At 53.6% G+C, this 13,827-nt stretch overlaps 2 protein-coding genes across 2 annotated transcripts; both read left to right on the top strand.

The window, feature by feature from the left end:
- Positions 1-666: 666 nt before the first annotated feature.
- On the top strand, positions 667-6,802 carry LOC128590944 (uncharacterized). Its single transcript, XM_053598411.1, has 5 exons — positions 667-735; positions 942-1,058; positions 2,936-3,139; positions 5,034-5,224; positions 6,517-6,802. The coding sequence occupies exons 1-5, from the start codon at positions 667-669 to the stop codon at positions 6,758-6,760; spliced, it is 825 nt and encodes a 274-aa protein (XP_053454386.1). The 3' UTR covers positions 6,761-6,802.
- Positions 6,803-6,973: 171 nt separating this feature from the next.
- Positions 6,974-11,807, top strand: LOC128590927 (ral-GDS-related protein-like). Its single transcript, XM_053598410.1, has 8 exons — positions 6,974-7,075; positions 7,845-8,060; positions 8,468-8,571; positions 9,036-9,105; positions 9,681-9,752; positions 10,197-10,271; positions 11,203-11,324; positions 11,557-11,807. The coding sequence occupies exons 1-8, from the start codon at positions 6,974-6,976 to the stop codon at positions 11,594-11,596; spliced, it is 801 nt and encodes a 266-aa protein (XP_053454385.1). The 3' UTR covers positions 11,597-11,807.
- Positions 11,808-13,827: the final 2,020 nt, after the last annotated feature.

The following is a 13,827-nucleotide window of genomic DNA, read 5'->3' as shown; positions in this document are numbered from 1 at the left end:
TCAAGTACACTTGATGAATTCCCTAGGATATAGAGGATAGCATGATCCCCACTGTGCATGTATTCAACTGGCAGACAGAATGGAAAAACACACAGGACTTGTCTAGGGTGACCTTCAAGGTCAGGAAGGGAGATTGAGAGCCAGCCCTGTCTCCACAGTGTGGGGGACCGTTCACTAAGGGGGCTGTGTTTGTATAACAGTGTACAGGTGAGGAGTTGACATAGTGAAGAGGGTGAGGGCCAAATGTGGAATCTTGGAAAAGTGACCTCACTTCCTTGGTGACAGACCCCAACAGAACTTAGAACCCTTGGTAGCCAGGCACCCACATTCTAGACACAGACCTGTGTCCGGCTCATTTGGTGGGAGACGCTCAAGAGAGCAAGATGTTCTCCTGTTGCGTCGTACCTTCTCATGATCCTCACGTCCGGAAAGCCCGAAGTGGGTGCCTTATCCGAATTGGCCAATGTTGGCGCTCCCTCTACTCCCGTTGCCTGCAGAGACCTGGCAGGGGGCATCTACAGGTAACACAGGGCAGCCCCAGGTAGTCTCTTGCAGGCACAGTCTCACCTGTGAGCCCATCTGGGGAGGTCCACACGCCTCATATCACCATGTTTGGGGAAGGAAGAGACAAGGGGACCCCCACCGAACAGGAGCAGGGTGTCACCTATGGGAATCCTGGTGGGGCTATCAGGTCGATACCTCAGAACTCCAGGTCCTGGCTTTTGGGACAGAAAGGTGAGTGTCAAGGACAAGATTGTCTACTGAGATGTCATCCCTAGACATCCAGCTGTCATCTGTCTTCTTCCCTGGTGGGAGGTCTGTTCAGACGCCCCACTGTGTGTGTGTTCTGCAGAGCAGAATCTCCCAGGGGGTTTCCCATGTGGAGAGTGCCAGGCAGCCATTGATGCCTCTCCCCCCGGCATGGGGCCTTCCATTTGCAGAGGTGCGTGGGGATGCAGGATCTCCGTGAGGAGTCCCTGGAGGACTCCACACAATCTCTGATCTCAGATGAAGAGCAGGTGCACCAGTCTACCGACTATGGCCATCGCCAGACTGGGGTGAGAATGGGCACAGAGGGGGTCCCCACAGACCCAAAGAGGGATGCCCCAGGCTCTATCCTCGGCAGTTTTTCCACTTGAGTGATCCAAAATCCCCTGTCTAAAGAATCCAGCCTTCGTGTGTCCCCAGGGCAACTTGGTAAGATGCATCAAAACTGCTCACATACTTGTGGGGATAACGGAGAAAATGCTTCCTGTAGTTTTCACTTTACACTAGTCCAGGGATAGCTCCCAATGTGGCTGCTGCTCTCACAGCTTTAATCCGGCCCAGGGGTCTCCCGGAGAAGGCAGGCAGTTCCCTTCCCAGCCAGGCCTTTCCAACACTAACAGACACTGTACACCAGGGTGGCTAAACAAAATGGGAGGGGTCACACACAGAAGGAGACAAAGCTGCTGCCTGCAATGTGCCATCTCTAGAATAGATCCTTGTAGCCCCAGCGGGCAGGAGCTCTGCCCTCCGGTCTTGGCCATTTTCCTTCAGGGAGGCCATTTCCCGCTGCTGCCCAGCCTTTCAATGCCGGTGGAGCCTGACTGGACACAGTCCTATTTCTCAGTCAGCCATGCTGCAGGGAACCTGCTGTGTACCAAGTGGCTGGGACAGTTCGGGGTGCTGGCAGAACTTAGCCCCAAGGCCGAAGGGCTCCTTCAATAGAAATTGACTTCCTCTCAGTTCTGGAGGCTGGAAGTCCCACGTGACGCTGCCGGCTGGGGAGGTCTCTCAGAGGCCTCTCTCCTCGGCTTCTGTGGCCACGTCTCATCTCCTCATTCACAGAGAGGTCCTCTGTCATGCCTGCCTGTGTCCTTAGCACCTCCTCTTATAAGGACACCAGTCATATGTTATTAGGGACATGTAACTATAAGGACCTTTTGTCCTAATGCAGTCACATTCTGAAGGCATCAGACATGAGGGTCTGAATTTCGGCCCATGACATGTGCTCCAGTGGGCTCCCAGGAAGGGGGTGCTTGCCAACAGTTTACACTGGAGAGTTGTATTGGCTGCGTTCAGCATAACTTCCAGACTTCCTGTGGCATGGACAGGTTAGCAGTGGTCTTTGAATGTCACTGCTGCTCTGTAGCCAGCCTCCCTGGTGTTGATATTGTTTTAAGTGTTTTCCAATGTAGGTTTGGTGGGAAATGCAATCCCATCATTGCTGTCATTTCCAGTTTTGTGATTGACACCTGAGAGTCACATTTCAGTGTCTTCATACCTATTTGGGATTTCTCTCCCCTGAGTCACTTGCTCAGCCCTGTGGCCCTGTAACAATCTGGGGTCTCATAGCATTTGCCCCTATGCCAGGCCCAGTGTTGCTGAGGCTGTTTCTCAGGAATCCGTTCAATGTAACAAAGACAGACACTGGCGCTGTTCTCAGTAGAGAGCTTTCTCCTGGGACATCTGGTCCTGGGCATGGTCTCTACAGAGAGGGGGAAAACAGGCTGGCCCAAGACACTCTCCCCAAGTGAGAGCAGGCTGAGTCTCTGTGAGCTTAGAGGGAAATTCATGGAGGCCTCCCTGGGAGGGCCACAGCCATGTCCCACATGCTGGTGACAGCCAGGTGACATCCCAGAGCCTGAGTTTTCTCATTTGCACAGGGAGGGCTATTTGGGGACTCACTGCACAGTGCTCCTCATACATGGTGTGTGAGCAGGGCATTGTTGTTCTGCCTAACAACCTCCCTGAAGCAGCCTGGAAGGTGTCAGTGGTGTCATGCAGCTCTTTGTGCCCATCACGTTTTAGGTGAAAAGCGTAGAATCATGGACACCCATGACTTCTAAGGGCACGAGTCTCTGAAGGGCTGGAGCTGCCTGCATTGATTATCAGAGCCCATTCTCTGGAGGGTCAGGGTCACTGACTGTGTGTCTCTCTTTGTCCATGCTAGAATAGAGATGAGTCTCGATTGGTGGTTCCCCTGAGGAGAGCACCTGGCTGCCATCGAAGGCTCTCGGCCCGACCTCGGGGCCTCTCTTTCCAGAGCTCCCTGGAGGTAATCCATGAGGAGCCACTGGAGGAGTCCGCACAATCTCTGTCTTTGGATAAAGAACTGGTGCACCAGGCCACTGACTGTGGCCAGCGCCAGACTGGGGTGAGAATGGGCGCAAAGGGGTCTCCACAGACCCAAAGAGGGATGCCCCAGGCTCTGTCCTTGGCAGTTTTACACCTTGAGTGACCCACAATCCACTCCCTAAATATTCCGGCCTTGTGTCTCCCCAGTGGCAACTTGGTAAGAGGCACGTTCACTACTCACGTAGTTGTGGGGATGTCAGAGAAAAATGCTTCCTGTAGTTTTCACTTTACACTAGTCCAGGGATAGTTCCCCATGTGGTTGCTGCTCTCACAGCTTTAATATGGCCCAGGGGGTCTCCCGGAGTAGGCAGGCAGTTCCCTTCCCAGCCAGGCCTCTCCAACACTAACAGCCAACACTAAACCAGGGGGTCTAAACAAAATGGGAGGGGTCACACACAGAAGGAGACAATGCTGCTGCCTGCTCTTGTCTGCAAAGTGACATCTTGGGAACAGATCCTTGTAGCCCCACCAGGCAGGTGCTCTGCCCTCCGGTCTTGGCCATTTTCCCTCAGGGAGGCCGTTTCCCACTGCTGCCCAGCCTTTCAATGCCCGTGGAGCCTGACTGGACACAATCCTATTTCTCAGTCAGCCATGCTGCAGGGAACCTGCTGTGTCCCAATTGGCTGGGACAGTTCGGGGAGCTGGCAGAACTTAGCCCCAAGGGTTCCTTCAATAGAAATTGACTTCCTCTCAGTTCTGGAGGCTGGAAGTCCCACATGATGCTGCCAGCTGGGGAGGTGTCTCAGAGGCTTCTCTCCTCGGCTTCTGTGGCCACGTTTCATCTCCACATTCCATCTCCACATTCACAGAGAGGTCCTCTGTCATGCCTGTCTGTGTCCTTAGCACCTCTTCTTATAAGGACACCAGTCATATGTTATTAGGGACATGTAACTACAAGGACCTTTTGTCCTAATGCCATCATGTTCTGGGGACATCAGACATGAAGTTATGAATTTCGGCCCATGACATGTGCTCAGGTGGGCTCCCAGGAAGGGGGTGCTTGGCAACTGTTCAGTATAAGCTCCAGACTTCCTGGGGCACGGACTGGTTAGCAGTGGTCTTTGAATGTCGCTGCTGCTCTGCAGCCAGCCTCCCTGGTTTTAATATTGTTTGAAGTGTTTTCCAATGTAGGTTTGGTAGGAAATGCAATCACATCATTGCTTCCATTTCCAATTTTGCAACTGACACCTGGGAGTCATATTTCAGTCTTCCCTATACATTTCTGCATACCTATTTGAGATTTCTCCCCGCTGAGTCACCTCCTCAGCCCTGTGGACTTGTAACAAGCTTTCTTCCACCCTGGGGTCTCACTGCATTTACCCCTATGCCAAGCCGAGAGTTGCTCAGGCTGTCTCTCAAGACTTCTTTTAAAGTAACAAAGACAGACACTTGCGTGGTTCTCAGTGGAGAATCCTGTTCTAGGACGCATGGCCCTGTGCATGGTCTCCACAGAGAGGGGGGAAACAGGCTGGGCTAAGACCCTCTCCCTGAGTGAGAGCAGGCTGAGCTGCTGCAAGCTTAGGGGAAAATTCATGCAGCCCTCCCTGGGAGGGCCACAGCTCTGACCCATGTGCGGGTGACAGCCAGGTGACATCCCAGAGCCTGAATTTTCTCATTTGCACAGTGAGGGTCATTTGGGGACTCACGGGCACTGTGCTCTTCATACAGGGTGTCTGAGCAGGGGCATTCTTGTTCTGCCTAACAAGCCGCCTGAAGCAGCCTGTAGGGTATCAGGGGTTTCATGCAGCTCTTTGTGCTCGTCACATTTTACGCCATAAGTGTAGAATTGGGGACACCCATGACTTCTAAAGGCACAAGTCTCTGAAGGGCTGGAGTTTCCTGCGTTGAGCATCAGACCCCATTCTCTGGAGGGTCAGGGTCACTGACTGTGTGTCCCTCTTTGTCCCCACTAGTATGGAAATGAGTCGGCCATCTGCTTTACGGAGCTCCAAGTGATGAGGACCTCCCAGCCAGCCACCTGGGACATGCTGGTGAGCTCCCTGGTGCCAGTCCTTTCGGCACAAACCATCTGCTCCATGACCTCCCAGGGCTCCTACCACGACATCAACACCATGGCATGGTTCCTAGAGAAACTGGTCAGGAGGTGAGTGGCCAAGGCACAGTGCTGCCACCACCTGCCAACTAGGTCTGTGGGTGTCATTCAGTTCCCCTGAGCCTCGCTTCACTCCTCTGAAAAGTGGAGTGGTCAGACGATTACATTTATGAGGTTTTGGAGGAAAATAAATAGAATAAGAGGTGGCAGGTGGGTCCCTCGCTGCTGGCTCTTTGGAGAGGCTTCAGAGGCTGCTGTGGCTGTTCACATTTACCATCTGTCTCCTCACAGAAGGCGCCCTCTGCCTCACACCTCAGTAGCCCATATGTCTGTGTCCCTTTGTGGGAAAAGCACAGAGAGAGCAAACCTGGTCCCACTCACAGAGGTTTGAGTTTCCTTCCACCTTGTCCCTGTTCTTGAGAGAACAGGGTTTCCTGTGGGGAAAGAGTCCCAAGAACCACTTAGATATCTGCCAAGGTTCTGTCGGAGCCATTCAGTAACCAGCTGCTTGTGCAGGCATGTGCTGGAAACTTAATTTAATGAACAAAGAAGGTGACAGTCTTCGGGCTGCAGTTCTGTGCAGGGAGGCAGGAAGTCAGAGCAGACACGAGGAGGTAACGTCCTCCTCCTGGAGGACCACCCAGCATCTTCTATGCACAGAGAAAGATCCCAGATTCTGGGATTTTTCCATCACGAACCCCACGAGTAACTCAAAAGGCATCCTTTGTGGTCCAAGGAAAGAACTCCTTTTCCACTCAGAGTATGGGGCTCTGTGGACTGTGGCTGGGGAGACAAAACAGAACCTGGGTCTCAGCCACTTGAGGATGCTCATGAGAGGGCTAAGGTCAGGGGATTTCAGGGAAGAAATGAGTTGGTTAGAGCTGTGGAGGGGTGGCAGGTCCCTGCAGAGAGGAGAAGCGGGGCTCAGAGCTGCCCCTGAGGGGCCCATCCTCAGCACAGTACCTTCCCAGCTCTGCCTGTCTCCTCTAGCCCACACCCCCTCCCCAACCACAGCAGCAGGAGCCCACACTGGTGTGATGATGAGCACCCTGCTGACCCTCTGGCCTCCAGTCACAGCCCTGAGGGCCCAGGGGTGCAGAGGTCCTTGCAGTTGATCTGCGGTGACAATGGCAGGGAGAGGGCGAGGCCCACAATAGTGTGTCCAATCCTGATCCATGACCAGTTCTGTCCCTGCCAGGGCAGCAGAGACAGCCAGGGGAGTTCAGCCTGTCCTCTAGACTGGAGGAGCAGGCCCAGGGACACATAAATACACAGGACTGTCCTGGGAAGGGTGTCAGAGGAAAAGCCAGGCCTCTGACTCAGGTTCCACTTGTCATCCCCAGAAGCACCTCTTCCATCTACATCTCCTGGCCAGAAGGATGCCCTGTGGTCGGCGACCAGTATGTGAGCATTCCAAGGCTCAGGTTTGAGATGGCTGACATACAGGTCACCACGTCCACATCATACCTGGGGCATCAAGCCACCATCGCCCTTGCCTGGCTGTACCAATTCGGGCCCATTGGCACAAACCCAGAGGGTGGGATGGCCACAGTTTACCTGCTTCAGAAAGGTAGAGTTTGGGGCTGAAATTCTCTTTGTCATGGGGAGGTAATGGTGTGTTTGGATAACCCAGTAGGGAGTGACAGATGCCGCTGACTTTATCTCCTTTTCCATCTCCTGCTCAATCTCCAGAACAGCAGGCACTCCCAGTGCTGGCCATAGAACCAGCGCCCGCCGGCAGATCTGGGCGAGCAGAGGCCTGCTCTGGAGCCAGGGGTGCCTGCATCCCTGGATCTCCCAATGTATATGGAGCCAGCTCCAGGGCCAGGGTCAAGGGCAGCACCCTGGACAGAGCCATCTAGAAAGCCAGTGACAACTGGAAAGGCACAACCAAAGGCAATCGTAGGCCTCAGCCAGCCCAGGACTGTGCCTGAACAAATGCTGCACAGGGCAGGGCCGTCTAGCATCCTGGCGTACACAGCGAAACACGTGGCTGAGCAGCTCACGCTGCTGGATGCGGTGAGCAGCTGCTCAAACCCCTTCCCTGACCAGAGGCCAGCGATCTGGTCCCACCCTGCTACACGGCTTATGAGCCAGGCCAGTTGTTTGAGTTTCTTTCTGTATTTACGGTCCCTGTGTCTATGGCAGCTACATATATCTGCTGGGCACATCCCATGGGAGGGGACAGAGCACAGGGTGGGGGCCTGGCCCACTAGATGCAGGGGTGGCCCACTGAGCACGGCCCCCTGGCTGCTAAGCCCCCCGCCCAGGAGGCCTCACCAGCTTCAGCAATTACTACACATCTGGCACAGACTCCATTTCAGACCAGACACCTGCACTGAGACCCTGGAGGTGGCTGCCACGGGCCACGTGCGTCTCAACAGAAAGAAGGCCTGGCATACAGGTGGCCTCAGGAAGGGCGGGGCTGAGCACCTTGCGGAGTGTGGGCTCCAGGAGGCCGGCCTGGGGGAAACACCACGTGCTGTTCTCTCCTTGCCCGGCTCTATGCGTTTCGCGCCCTCCGTGAAAGGGGAATGAAACCCGGGGCTCCGACTACTCTGGGAGAGCCAATGCCAAAGCTCAGAATCTGGTCACCTGCCTGAGTCAAGGGGTGACTTTAGACTCAGAGCTGCCCTGGGCCGTGCCCATGTGGATCTTTCTTCCTCCCCAGGAGCAATTCAAGAAGCTGCTGCCCTGGGAGTGCCTGGACACCTTTTTGATTGAGCTGGAGGGGACGGACATAGCGCTGGTGGCACCCACAGTTGGCGCTGCCCTTATTCACTTTGATACTGTGGTGTATTTTGTGATAAGCATGTGCTTGGAGACCCGCACCATGAAGGCCCAGGACAGGGCCAGGGTGCTGGAGCTTTGGATACAGGTGGCCAGGGTAAGCCATGGGAGGGCCTGAGACAGGGCCAGGGTGCTGGGGCTCTGGATCCAGGTGACCTCGGTAAAGCATGGGAGGCCCTAGGACACTCGTTCTCTCCTCTGTCCGATGTCAAATTTGCTGAACAGAGTCCAAGCCCCTGAACAGCCCCCAGCCCCATTCCTGTCAGGGGCACACTGACCTTGACTTCCATGCCCAGTGTTGGTGCACCCTTTGCGCCTGGACACCTACCTTGGTTTGAACTGTAATTGTCCTCCCAGAGTGTGAAACTCACTGGGGCCCAGACTGCTCTCCTGTGCCTCCCTGGGCCTCTGCCTCCCCACAGAGGAAAGGTCAGCACAGGGGGCACAGCTGGGGCAGTGGGGCTCCAACTCCCCACCTCACGGTGCATCCTCTTCCCTCCCCAGGAGTGTAATAAGTTGAGAAACTACTCCTCTTTGCATGGCATAGTCACAGCCCTGAAGGCTGCGCCCATCCATAGTCTCCAGGAAACCTGGACAGCAGTATCCAGGTGGGTGGGCGTGTGTCTCCTGAGCTGCACCCAGCACCTCTCCCGGGTCTGCCATGCTCCCTCACTGCACTGGGAGGGGAGGGGAGCCCAGCACCTCCGGAGGCAGGAACGGGTGGCCTGCCAGGGTCTCTCAGTCCACTGGGTGTTAGCACTGAATGTCTAACTCAGCACCAAGTTTTCTTCACCGTGGGGCACGGGTCTTTGCCACATTGGAGATATTCCCATGTCTAGAGCACAGCACATCTAAACTGAGAAACTGAGCTGCCCAGTTGACATTGGGCTGGGCCAGATGAACAGCAGGTCAGCGCCCGCTCCAGTCCTGTGGAGCCTCTGGGAATCAGGAGCCCAGAGGAAACACAAATCCTGCCAGTTTGGATCCTTTTCATTCCCAGTTCAAGGAATGTGAACTCGCCCTCCTCCCCGCTACTCCCTGATTTATCCGACTTTCTTTCCCCTCTGCAAAGGGAAAGCGCCAGAGCGTATAAAGAACTGTGCGCTCGTGATGACAGGATGACCCAGGAGAAGCTGATAAAGGTACAGGGGGGCTGGGTCTGGGGGCAAATATTTAGAGGGCAGGGAGAGGGGAATTTAGAAAGGGTACCGGGCCAGATGATTTTTGGTTAATTTTCTAACTCAAGGTTTACCTGAAAAGTGCCAGTCACCCGTCCTGTTCAGAAGAGAGAAGGGGCTTTACTGGCTGTTCATCAGGGACGAACTGGGTAATTAGCAGGGCTCTGGCTCTTGCATTGGTCCCTCTGGTTATGGAGCTTCCACCAGGCGATGGGGAAATGTCGTGGTGGTGGTGGTGATGGCTTCTTTCTTTCCCGAAACCAGCCAGAAATTCTCCAGAAAGCCGGGCCTCTATTGCTGGTGTGTGGTGTGGGCAGCTGGGGCAGGGTCTCCAGACAAACGAGGGGCTGAGCTACATGCCCCAGTAACACAGCAAGTGGGTGTAGGACACAGGGGTGGGTCTAGAACCAGAGCTCACTGAGTGACTGTAGCACCTCACAAGCTGACTGTGGCCAGGTGTCCACAGTGCGAGGTCAGGGTCCTGGGAGTAGCTGAGTGAGGGCAAGATAGTCTCACTGACCTTGTCCTGACCCTGGCAGCTGGGGATCTCCAAGCTGGCCCTCCAGGAAAAAAACCCTCAGAGAGCCCAGATGAGGCAGCAGAGACAGAAGGTGAGCCTCCTTTGGTGTGGGTGGGGAGGGCCACTGGGACGGAGGGCAGGGCCTCCCCCCCAGCTGGAGTCTCCCCATCAGGAGAGCAAGGGCCTCCTCCTAGGCCCTCCTTCCTGTAGCTGGTGCCTGAAATGCCCTCAGCAGAGGGACCAGGACAAAGGCCTGGAAGAGCTGGGCTCAGCATGCCCTACGGGAAGGGTGGGGTCCGGGACCACAAGACATTGTGACCTGTGAACATCCCAGGGCTGTAGGTGACCATGGGTGCAGCTGGGGGAGGAGAGGAATAGAATTGAAGGAGGAAGCTGAAGGTGTCTGGCTGCTCCAAGTCAGAGATCTTGAGGAGGGGTCTAGGAGACCGGAGTCGGGTATGAGATTCCGGACAACAGAACTGGGAAGGCCACCTGCAGGTGGGTGCTCATCACCACTCCCACCCCAATGACACAGGGCGTCATTCCCTTTCTTGGAATCTTCCTCGATGACCTAACTCTGTTGCAGAAGTGGACGCAGAATAATGTGGCTGTGAGTGAGCCTAGGGCTGGCACACTGGGGACCAGAATCCTAAGGCTAGGGGGAGACATTCCTGGACGGAGCCCTGAGAACTCAGCACTCAGCAAAACTGCTCCCAGGCAGCCCTGTGAGCTGGGGTATCAGGCCCGACGTCAGCCTCCAGTCCCTGCTCCCGAGGCAGAAGCTGCAGAGCTGCCTGACTGCTGAGCTGCCCGAGCGTCTGGCTGAGCTGGACTCAGCCTCTCCCTCAGGTGCTGCCCACGGGAGGAGTTGAAATTGGCCCCTCCACACTCAGGCAGCTCCCATGTGGCTCCAAACTCTTTGTGTGCAAAGGGATTTTGTGTGCCCCTACTTGTCATGAGGAAGTGTTGGGTCAGAGGGCCCCTGAGCATCAGCCCCCACGCCCCCTTCATCACAACCCACAGCGTGATGTGGGTGCAAGTGCCTTCTGTGCAGGTCCCCTGGCCGGTGAGCCTGGATGACACGCAGCAAGGGAGCCCAAGGAGGGGGGAGTCATGGATAGGGGGCCTCTCTCCCGGGCATTGGCTGTGCCTTGCACAGAAATGTGCTCCACATAACAAAAAGGGGAAGGTGGGCAACTGGGGGCCTCTCTCTGGGGAAGCACAACATGTGGAAGTCAGAGACTGCCCTGGGAGGACATTCCCTGGCTCCATCCTCCACATCGTAGATTTCCTGGGAGGGTCTGACGTACAGGGAAGGGGCAGTCCACCCCACGAAACGTGCAGGATGGGAATGAAAACCAACTCCTGGAGAAAGGCAGTTTATATCCAACTCTGAGGACAGACTGGGCCTTCAGAGGATGGGAGGGGAGAAACACTCCGGAGAAAGGCCCCAGAGATAGGCCCCTTGCTCTCCCCAACATGGCCCCTTCAGAATCTTCCCCCCTGGCCCAGTCGGCATCCATCCTTCTCTCTGGCTCCAGGCCTTCAAGATCATCCGGCAGCTGCAGTTGCTGCAGGTGACTGCCAATAATTTCTGTTTTCAACCGGACAAAGAATTTCAGTCCTGGTTCCAAACCATGAAGCCACTGGACCAATACAATATGTAAGTGCCTGCAAAGGTTGGTGGAGGGTAGGGGAACCTTTGTGCATCTCTGCTCAGGACTCTGCCTGGTGGCCAGCTGCAAAGAGCCTGTGGCCGTGGTTCCCTGGTCACCAACAGTCCCTGGCTCATGGTGACTGCTGAGCGCCGGGTGTCCAAGCCTGCCAGGCAGACCCTGGGCGGGGGACCTGAATTTTGTTCCTGGTGGCCTCATAGCTGCCTCTCTGTCCTGCAGCCACAACTTCTCCTGGGAGCTGGAGCCACCATTTGAATAGGCCAACAACAACATCAAGGCCGAGGAGACCTGTCCTGGGACTGTGTCCACATTTGAGCTACCTTTATTTACTCTCCCCTGCCACTCCCTTACATCCCCCTGGAAACATGTTCATTTACTCCGCCCTGACACTCCCTTTTCCTGTTATCTATATTCCTTATTCCTTGCTCCTCATCCCTGGCTTTTACTTAAAGTAATAAATGTATGTTCCATATTGTTATCAGTTTTCTTCATGATTTTTCTCTATAGCTGTCGTGGCTAGTCTGTATAATTTTGAGAGTGTGCTCTGTGAACGCATGGATGCCACAGACATGAAACTCTTCATGATCTGAGGCTGTCGCTTATCTACGTGAACTCAAGGTAGCTGTGTGGAGCTCCATCTCTCCTGTTTAGAGTTTCTGCAAGAGACCACCTCACGAATGACATCTGGAGGATTGTCTCGTATCTGCTTTCAAAAGGCTTCCTAATTCTTTTTGTCCTTCTACACTTCGTGGCATGGATTTAGCACACTTCCAAACTGACTTCGTGCCACCAGTTTCACCCTGATACCAACACCGGACAAAACACAACTTGATCTTTACTACCAAAAGTGGATGTGTTTTACCACAAAGGTCTTCATCCTCATTCTCCACTCATGCTGGCTGAGCAGGGGGAGGAAGAGGAGAGGTTGGTCCAGCTGAAAAGGGTGGCTGGCAATAGGGGTGCACGCAGTTTCTCTATGGTGGTAGAGTTTGTCCTGCCGACTCCACTCTGGAGATGCAGACGGCCTGAAGGGTGATGAAAATGCCAGAACAGATGTGTTTTTTAGAGTTCAGTTGGCATAGAACAATCGACTTGGAGGAGATGACCATCAAGAACAGCTTAATTGGTGCTGCCCAAGCCACATTTTCTGGACCAGAGGACCATCCTACACTATCGTGGCTAAGATGGTCTGGATTAGACTAGTAGTAATTTTTTTTCTACTCTTATCGATTAGTTTGCTAGCAGCAGCACTACCCTAAACTTACACTACCTGGTGTTTCTCACTAGCTCCTCCATGTGCTTGAAGCATCTTCTGTTATCATTTGACTTTAGAGTACTAATGATTTTAATTCCTCGTCACCACAATTTGAGGGCCTGTGGGTTGGAGAAACTTCACTTTTGATAAAAAAAAATTTAGATTCTCTAAAGAAGGTCCTATTCTCCTTGCTCGTGGTAGTGTTGGAGGAGAGTACATACTCCCGTGGTTTGTTCTATTTCTTCCTTCTAGTTTTTTCTGAAATGTGTAATGGAAGGTAATGGTAAGGCGGGATTCTAGCACCAGACTCTCCGGATTCTTTCCCAGCTCTGTTACTTACTCTTTGTGAGTCCTCGGGAATATTATTTAAGCAATGGCTCCTTTGCCTTCACTATGAAATGAAGATTGTGTTAATAAAATTGCTGTGGGAATTAAAAGGGTTTATATTTGTAAAGTGCTTTATAATGCGGTTGGCACATTGTGTCACCCTTATAATTACTTACAGTCATACGAGCAGTTCTCATTTAAAATTTGTGGTTGTTAAGTAGTAATGTTGTTTTAAAAATATGAGTCCTATTTTTAAGCTCAGAGAAGCATAAGAATAGATTCTTTAAGAAAGGGAGAGGCTTTTTTGCCTCAAGGAGTAGGGTGCTGGCCCCACATAATGGGTGTGGCAGCTTCGAACCAGGCCCTGGCTAAAAACTGCAAGAAATAAATAAAGAAAGAAAGAAATAAAAATAAAAAAGTGAGAGGCTTCAGGTGAGACAAAGATTTGGCTGGGCACAATAGCTCATGGTTGTCATCCTAGCATGCTGGGAGGCTGAGGTGGGTGGATTGCCTGAGCTGGGGAGGTGGAGACCAGCCTGAGCAAGATGGAGACCTTGTCTCTATGAAAAATAGAAAAATTAGATGGGCCGATGGTAGGTATCTGTAGTCACAGCTATTGGGGAGGCTGAGGCAAGAGGATCAGATCATTGAAGCCCAGGAGTTAGGGGTTGCTGTGAGCTCTGACACCAGAGCACTGTAGCCTGGGGCAACCATGTGAGACTGTCTAAAAAACAAGAAAACCTACAGATGTATGCCATCCTCACTGCACCACCCCATGCATTCTTTTCACTTGCCACCTCTTCCCTAGCGCAGCTTAGGGGCTACCCCAGAACTTATGGCCATGTCAAAGCTTATCCAATCTTTCAGTTTAGTTGACCTTGTGGCTACAGGTACCACCCCTGCTTTGC

This window comes from Nycticebus coucang, chromosome 1 (genome assembly GCF_027406575.1).
Source record: "Nycticebus coucang isolate mNycCou1 chromosome 1, mNycCou1.pri, whole genome shotgun sequence".
NCBI lineage: Eukaryota > Metazoa > Chordata > Mammalia > Primates > Lorisidae > Nycticebus > Nycticebus coucang.
The sequence above is the reverse complement of the archived record's forward strand: the minus strand, read 5'-3'. Positions and strand labels throughout refer to the sequence as shown.

What these genes read in the sequence shown, in the direction of transcription:
- LOC128590944 (XM_053598411.1), top strand. Translation starts at nt 667, where the DNA reads ATGGGAATCCTGGTGGGGCTATCAGGTCGATACCTCAGAACTCCAGGT. An exon ending in CTGGCTTTTGGGACAGAAAG is followed by an intron (nt 736 to 941) that starts GTGAGTGTCAAG and finishes TTCCATTTGCAG; the next exon opens with AGGTGCGTGGGGATGCAGGA. An exon ending in CTAGAGAAACTGGTCAGGAG is followed by an intron (nt 5,225 to 6,516) that starts GTGAGTGGCCAA and finishes TGTCATCCCCAG; the next exon opens with AAGCACCTCTTCCATCTACA.
- LOC128590927 (XM_053598410.1), top strand. Translation starts at nt 6,974, where the DNA reads ATGTATATGGAGCCAGCTCCAGGGCCAGGGTCAAGGGCAGCACCCTGG. An exon ending in AGGCACAACCAAAGGCAATC is followed by an intron (nt 7,076 to 7,844) that starts GTAGGCCTCAGC and finishes CTTCCTCCCCAG; the next exon opens with GAGCAATTCAAGAAGCTGCT. An exon ending in ACCTGGACAGCAGTATCCAG is followed by an intron (nt 8,572 to 9,035) that starts GTGGGTGGGCGT and finishes CCCTCTGCAAAG; the next exon opens with GGAAAGCGCCAGAGCGTATA.